This window comes from Siphateles boraxobius, unplaced genomic scaffold (assembly GCF_051911475.1).
Source record: "Siphateles boraxobius isolate OS27281-9 unplaced genomic scaffold, OSU_SipBor_1 56, whole genome shotgun sequence".
NCBI lineage: Eukaryota > Metazoa > Chordata > Actinopteri > Cypriniformes > Leuciscidae > Siphateles > Siphateles boraxobius.
This window is the reverse complement of record NW_027509182.1, coordinates 11,374,021-11,382,579: the sequence shown is the minus strand read 5'-3', so window position 1 is coordinate 11,382,579 and position 8,559 is coordinate 11,374,021. Positions and strand designations below refer to the sequence as shown.

Genomic DNA, 8,559 nt, shown 5'->3' with positions numbered 1-8,559 from the left:
TAAAAGTTCAAGAGCCCACCTAAAGCAAACACTGATCTCCATCATGGTGACATCAAACTTTATTCTTTTCAATAAAGCTTCAACTTCTAAACCTCTGTTAATTCTCAATAATAAAGTTAGTATGAAAGAAATAAAGTCTGGATTGTATTAAGTGAAGATGCTTAGATCCTGAGAGATCTGGTAGTGTTTAATGTTCTGTTGGGGTTTAAAGTGTTTCTGTATGGTGTGTTTCGTGTGTCACCATTGTGTTGAAGAGTAGAGCCTGAGATTCAGTCCAGGATGAGCAAATAAACACTGTGGAAATGCTGCATGTTTCTTTATTTAAGTGACAGTAACTGTGTAGTTGCTGATGTAGTGACGTATATAGACAAAGCAAATCATGCATGTAATTAACTGCGTGTTTTCAGTATATAAATCAGACAATAAATGTGAAATAAATGTTTTAACTGTGTGTTTCAACTGTGTGTTTCTGTTAAAAAAAGATTAATGAAGATTTCTGTAAAAGTATTTTGCACTTATTTAAATTAGGATATTTTACATTAATTTTATGGTTTTTGTATGGTTTTATGGGATTTTTTTTACAATGAAGGTGTTTGATCGTAATAATTCAGGAAATAGTTGTAAAATAACAGTGTTTTTCTGTAAATTAGCTCAAAACAACAAATGTTTCAAGTGTTTCCCCCAAATTCACCTGACAATTTAACTTCTAATGACTTCTGCAGTCTCAAAATTATTCAACCCCCTGAATACAATTCCTCACAACAGCACAAATCAGCAAAACAGGAGTTGTCTCAAGCACACCTGATGCAACTAATCAAGGGCTTCATTAGTTGCACCATATGTGCTTGAGCTAGAACACATGAAATATCTGGCTAGATTGGTTGAGCGTCACGTTTGACTGCATGTTAGAAATAAATATGTATAAGTCAAATAAATAATAAATAAATATGGTCATTAGAGATATCACCGCCCTTCACAAACAAGGAACAGGATTCAAAAAGATAGCGAAGGGACAAATTGTTCCTAGAGACACCGTTGGAAGCAGTTCGCAAGTTCAAAGTTAAAGAAACAGTGGTTACACTGCCTGGACGGGGCAGAAAATGGATGCTATCAACGACTGCAACCAGATTTCTGAGAAGGCAGGTTCAGAAAAACACTCGAGTGACTGCAAAAGACCTGCAGCAAGACTTTGCAACAGCCACTGAGGTTTCAGCTTGTACAGTAAGGCCCGTACTTTCAATGCCAGAACTCCAAGACGTTCACCACTACTGATTCAAAAGCACAAGAAATGTCTCCTCCAATTTGCTCAAAATCATATAAGTAAGCCAAAGTTTTGGGATTCTGTTCTATGGAGTGATAGAAAAAAACTGGAACGTTTCTGCCCTATGGATCAGCGTTATGATTGGAGGAAAAAGAGTGAAGCATATGCTGAAAAAAAAAAAACACTCTGCCTACACTTAAGTGTGGTGGTGCGGAGGTTTTTGGTCCAATAATTAAAACCTCTGGTTTTCTTTTCAGAATTAAGTAGTAGGAAATTACTAGTCATCCGGTTTTTTTTATATCAAAATGCATTCTGTTAATTTTGTGAATTGGTATGTTTCCTCAGGGAGCGAAGAAATATAGAGCTGAGTATCATCAGTGTAAAAGTGAAAACTAACACCATGCTAATATCGCCCAACTGGGGTAGCATGTACAGGGCTAAAAGCAACAGTCCTAGTACTGAGCCTTGCTGTACACCATAGTAGACTTGACCTCTTCATTTACTGATACAAGTTGATAAGGGTCATATAAGTATGATTTGAACCATGCCAATGCAACATTATAACATTACATTAATAATGTAACATTAAAGTTTGTACATTTTCATTTTGTCATTTAAAACTTTTTACAATTATCTTATCGAATTGCCAATGGTTTTCATTCTTGCATTCATTTGCAAAGTTAATTGTGCACGGTCTTTATGTCGATTAAGAAAAAAAAGAAAGAAATGCGCGCTGATTGTCATGACAACAGCAAAGCGTTCATGCGGCATTTCATTATTTACACCAAAACAAAAGCCTATTCCAAAACTAAACCTACACCTTTAACACTTTTGCTGCCTTGCAAGAGGAAATGCAAATATAATCGTTAACTATAGCGGAGCTTCAGCGGAATACCATGTGACAAGAGCGCCTCGTCCGAGGTGATGATTAAATCTCTGACGAAAGCAACGCCAGAAGCTCTGGTGCAATAAGTGGATGAAACACGAGCAGCAGCTCTGAAGGACAACAGTGAACATTCACGTCTTGTCATTGACAGAACGGTTTTCTTTGAACCCGAAACGATCGAGCTCACGTCGAAGAACACCGCGACATCTGCTGATGAAATGCACTCGCCTTTAGCGACCCATTTTCTCCTTCCAGTAAACCTCAAGGTCTTTCGCTGTTAGTGTATCAGGAAGAACGGGCACTGATGTGACACATTGGATCTGAACGTGCTTTCACTTCCATCAGCTCAACCGATATTGTCGCATGATGATGAGCTATTTTGATGTCCGCGGAGCTATTTGAATATATTTATCAGTAGGCTAAGTCTGGTTTCCAGCGGTGCACATCAGATCTCCTGTCAACACACCATCAGTTCTCTTCAGCCTGCCTTGATCGAGGACATCGGGTAAGAAAGTCTATTGCCAACACTATAATTGCGTAAAACTGTAGGCTAATATGTGATAGAAAACAAGTGCAAACATGCATAGTGATTGCATAAATATGATATGATGAATAACTTGTACATAATTACGTAATAAGCTATAACATATGTTATTACTATTAAATCTATATACATTTAGAATAAACCCTCTGCTGTTTCTTTCTCATTACTTCAGTTGTGTTTAAATAATACTGGATTGTTTGCATGTTGTTTTTGTCTGGGTTTTATTTTGTGTTTACTATAATTTAAACTATTTTTAAATAAATGCATAAATGTGGGATATTAATCAATGTGTGTGTGTGTGTGTGTGTGTGTCTGTGTGTGTCTGTGTGTGTGTGTTTGAAAGAGAGAAATGCATGTGCATCTGTGGCATTATTCAGAGGTTGAAAATTCACAAACAGCCTTGCAATGTAAATAGTGCTATCAGATACTGAATGGTTCAAAAGCTTCCTTGTACATTCTCTAAGGAAAAACACACAAGTAGGTCATAATGCAAATTAAGGTGACCTTCAGCATTTTCTCAGTTTCTGACCAGCTCAAAAGTAATATTTGGAACCTTACATTATATATTAGACCATCTATAAAATCACTTATATAAAACAGTGCACCTTATGTAGTTAGCTAACTAATTTGGAGTGATTTTAATTAGATTTTATAATGGTTCACTCAATTTTAATGAAGTATTGAATCTCATCCACCCCCATGAACATCTAATTTTTCAAGCTTTTCTAATTATGCAGTTCTCCATCAGCAAATCTATCTATCTATCTATCTATCTATCTATCTATCTATCTATCTATCTATCTATCTATCTATCTATCTACATAAACACACATATTCAAATGCATACACAATGGTTCACTTCAAGAATTTCATGTGGGTGTATGTGTATATGCATAATCAAATACATACACAATGACTCACTGCATTTGGGGTCATCATTGCTAGGTGGAGTCTATATTTTTGTCTCTTATCCTTTTCTGCTAGTCACATGCTTTGCGTTATTCCACACCGATAGGCAAATACGTCTAGTCGTGTGCTTGACTGTAACAATCTTGTCAATACAAGGAAAGCCGGTCAGGCAGGCGAACACAGAGCACAGCGAGGTGAAGACCATGACTACTGTGCAAATACAAAGACACATGACTGTGTCTAAATATTTAAAATCTGGATGTTCGATATTTGTATCAATATTTTTGCATTTATTCTGGCTTTAAGGGTTAGTTCACTCAAAAATGTAAATTATTTCATTAATTACTCACCCTTATCATGTCGTTGGGGTAAACACTTTCATTCATCTTCAGAGCACAAATGAGGATCTTTTTGATGTAATATAAGAGATTTCTGTCCCTCCATTGACAGCTACGCAACTACCAATTTGACGCTTCAAAAAGTTCATAAAGAGATCGTAAAACTAATCCATACGAATTGAGTGGTTTAGTCCAAATTTTCTGAAGAGACTCAACAGCTTTATATAAAGCTTTATATAATGGACAGATTGAATTTAGGCTTTTAAAAATACATAAAAAAAAAGGTTTGCAAATGTGTTTTAGGTTTTGTATAATATTTGGCTTTTATGGCTCATATAGTCTGATATAATGAGAATATGCAGCTCATACTCGAGGAGGAAAAAACACCTCAGTTTTATGCAGAGGACCAAACTGATATGCAATTTGGTGCTGTTGCTGATATTTCCATGGCCAAAAAGTAAGATGAAATTCTGATAGCTTGTAATGTAAATCAGTAATATCTTTATAACAGTATACTAGCCTACTTACATAAAATACATATAATTATCATCTCCCAATAATTTGTCCTAGTAAGGTAATATCTAAATGCTTAATTGATTTTATCATCAAACATTTGTTGGAGGGCAAAACATATAATGCAATACAATAACAATGATGTTTGAGAGATGAACAAATGCAGGTTCGTTCAAAAGCCTGGTGTATAACATTTTAACATTTTTCGGTATAAGTTTTGATCATGTTGCTATTTTATTAGAAGAATTAGAATTCCGTTAATTTGGTGAATTGGGATGTTTCGTTAGGGTGCAGAGAAAAATTGAGCTGAGTATCATCAGCATAACAGTGAAAACTAACGCCATGCTTCTTAATGATATCTCCCAAGGGTACTGGGTGAAAAAACAACGGTCCTAGTACTGAGCCTTGTGGTACTCCATACTGAAATTGTAATTGATATGACATCTTTAAAGACAGTGGTATTTTTCACTTCTAGTACACAGCAGTCACATTCCTTATTAATAACTAGAGTCTACTGTCGGAGACAGCAATTCATAATTTTTGGTATTTGCAACAAAGCAAGGAGAGTTTTTGAAATAAATGACCCAACTATAAGCAGTGTTTTCCTGTGGGCAGGGAACGTTCACAGCTGTGTCTGTTGTCTAGTCTCGTTTTTTGTCCAGTCCATCAGCTGTCAGTTTAGAGAGCTCACACAAGAATAGAATCCCTCCGAGCTAGAGATGAAACCCATCACCTTGGAAGAGCTTCTGTAGTATGTTTTACCCTTAAGCTATCATGTCAACCAATTAAATATTACCGGTAACTGTTTTCAGTGTAATATACTGAATATTGTACTATAAAAGTAATGCTGGAAAAAAAATAGCATTCTAAAATTGTGCTTACAAGTTTGGGGTGTTGGGGTCAATTATTTTTTGTTGTTGAAAGAAATTAAACTTTTATTCTGCAGGGATGCAGAAATTGATCAAAAGTGACAGTATAATGTTGCAAAGGAATGATTTCTGAAGGATCATGTGACACTGAAGACTGGAATAATGATGCTGAAAATTCAGCTTTGACCCCAGGAATAAATTACATTTTAAAATATATTTGAATAGACACGGTTACAGTAAATCGCTGGTGAGAATAAGAGACTTCTTTCAAAAACATGTACAAAAATCTTGCCAACCCCAAACTTCTGAATGGTTGAGTTTCTGTTAAAGACGCTTTTAAAAATCTTTTGAGATGTAAGATTATGCAACCCAGTGTTATTACAACCCAACCATGCTCATGTGATTTTGGTGAGTTTCTGTTTTTAACTGAAAAACATTAACCAAAAGGATTACAGGGATTTAAAATACAGCTAGGCACTGCAAGTCGCTATGCTAGGTATCCAGTAACTTTCCTGGCCAAATGAAAGGGATCAGTGGCTTTTCCCTTGACCTTTGACCCTTAATGGCTTAGTCATCCCGGGATGTGTGTATCTCATTTGCACATTTGTGTTGCCCAGGCAGTCCTTTGTGAAAAGGAAGTACCCTTAAATGTGCACTTGTATTGTATATCAAATCTTAAAAGTACTGTATATTCATACAAAACTTGTTTTTGCAGACAATATAATATTAATGAAATTAAAGACACCTAAGTGCACTTAAAGAGAGTACAATTTCATGACTATGTTTGTTAACACACTTAAGTACGCTTTTAAAAAGTACACTTAATAAAGTAATAGTTTTACTTTTTAATTACATTTTATGTTTTAATCATCTTTTTGTCATGCTTTAAAGAAGTACATTTATTTTGATGTGTCGACTAACATACTAAAGCACATGTAAAGAACTTGATTATAATTTTAACTGTAGTGTGTTATTCAATGTTATATTTAGAGTTAATATATTTTAAATGTACAGTACTTAATTGCAACTTCATCAAATGTGTATTTATAAATATATTTAAATGCAACACATCTTTCAACAGAAATGACATTAAAGTACATTTTAATTGATCATAAATGCTTGTCAGTACATTTTAACCATATTTCAAAGATAATAGAAGAAATCTTGAACATTTTATATTTACTGTAAAAAATAAGTGCGTCAAAAATAGTAAGTTCAGCAAATTAATACATTTTCATTTAATTGCATTTAAGTGTCTGTAAAAATTACATTCAGTTTGCAATTAAATGTATTCTTTTAAAGCATAGTATAAAGTACTAAAGTACTTTTTAAATGCATGTACTTTTCCTTCATTTTTTATTTAAACCATTCAGACACATTTTGCATTTGGAAATGAAGGGGAATAGTGTAATATGCCCAAACTGGTGACAAATGCACTATAATATGATAATATTTATTTTGACATGCCACTTTTGTTTTTAATGCTTTTAGGCCTTGTTTCACAGACAGGGCTTAGATTAATCCAGGATTAGGCCTTAGTTCAATTAGGGCATTTAAAGGACAAGTTCGGTATTTTAGACTTAAAGCCCTGTTTTAAGATCGTTTCTGATGAAATAGAACGGTTAAGATTTAAATTTGGACAAATGCTGCTGTCCCGAGGATTTTCGGGTTCTGTGTTAGCACCCCCCCACCTACACAATGGTTTCATAGGGGCACTGGAAGAATCATTCATAAAACGCATTAAACTTTAGTTTACAAAGACGTGAAACTCACCGAGTGGTCCGGGGTGTTCACTGATATGCTCACACAAAAATCGCTACAAAAGATGCTTTCCAACAGGTTTTATCGTAGTTTTTGTCCAACTCCATTGACTTAAGTCAGGACAAAAACTACGATAAAACCTGTTGGAAAGCATCTTTTGTAAAATACTGAACTTGTCCTTTTAGTCTCTTTTATGAACGTGCCATAGAAAAAACATTACTGGTGCGAATCTTGATACAAAACAATGGAACTGACATATTTTAAGATATATCAGTGCATGTTTCTTTCAGTTAAAACAGCTCAAACATACATTTCAGTACGGGACTAGACAAAATGTAGTGGAAATGTAAAGGTAGTTGTTGAAATGCACATGCTGATTGATTTACCGTTGTGCTTTTCTTTGCTAGATAACAATGGAACCAGAGCAGCAAATTCAAACCCAGTGTAAAACTAATGATCTGGCATCATCTGCACAAGCAAAAGGACCAGCAGAAACGTCCTCCACATCTTCTCCTGCCACTTCTACACCAGCAGCGCCTCCAGCCCGGCCCAGACGGCCCCAGAGGACCCCGCGAGTGGAAGGATCGATCGACGTATCAGAGCCCAGACCTCCAGAGTCTCCTAAACCGCACCAGACGACCAGCCACGCTGAACCGGCTGGCTCCGACAACTCCGGTAACCCGTCAGAAGCTCAATCTCAACTCAACGTTGCTAATGTCAGTCATGGACCTCCAAGTTTGGCTGGACAGAAGATTTCAGGACACGCTGCAATGGCTCGGAGCCATATTGCAATGAGGGCCGCCTCTCTTCCTCAGACCCCATCATACAAACCTCCACCCACAGATCCTGTCTTTCACCCTCAGAGGGCCCTTTCTGTCGCGGGGACCGCAGACACTCAGTCGCAGGTCGTGGAGGATTTCAGGTACCATTTCAACCAGGGTTTGAAATTAACATCTGGCAACCCGCCAAATGCGGGTAAAAATCAACTGTGGCGGGTAACGCTGTCAAATCACCAGCCAATTTGGTGCGTTACTTATTAAGTTTACTCACTTCGCTGGGGAAGTTTGTGTAAACCAAATCTGCGCAGATTTAGTGCAAATACTCAACTCGTGAGTCATCATGATATATTAAATACAGCGTATTTGTGCATATCTGGCTTACTTGAACACACACGACACTACGCAACAAATAACAGCTTGATTGTTCATTTGCATTGAAGCAATATCGAAAATTAAAAAGCATTTGGTTAAGAAAAAAGACATTGTAACACCTGCTTTTAAAAGAATGCTTTTGATGCTACATAAAGAATTAAGGGACCAAAGACTTTCACGTTTTAATGAGCCATGTGTATTACACCACAAATCACCATACAGTCAGTAAACATACAACGTACATAGTCATTCAGTTGCAAGGGAAACATTAATTTGTTCAGACTTTTATAGTAGCGTCTTTGGCTACCAAGAGCTCAGTCTTCAGAG

General features: G+C 36.2%; 1 protein-coding gene across 2 annotated transcripts in view; it reads left to right on the top strand.

Moving 5' to 3' along the window:
- Positions 1–2,152: 2,152 nt before the first annotated feature.
- Positions 2,153–8,559, top strand: part of inpp5jb (inositol polyphosphate-5-phosphatase Jb) — a 31,361-nt gene continuing 24,954 nt past the window's right edge. The window contains exons 1-2 of one of the 2 annotated variants that reach the window (XM_077206735.1): positions 2,153–2,652; positions 7,489–8,003. In XM_077206735.1, coding sequence (XP_077062850.1) covers positions 7,495–8,003 — 509 coding nt within the window. In that variant the 5' untranslated portion in view covers positions 2,153–2,652; positions 7,489–7,494. The remainder of the gene's footprint in view (positions 2,653–7,488; positions 8,004–8,559) is intronic. The other variant, XR_013195670.1, reaches the window with a different exon arrangement.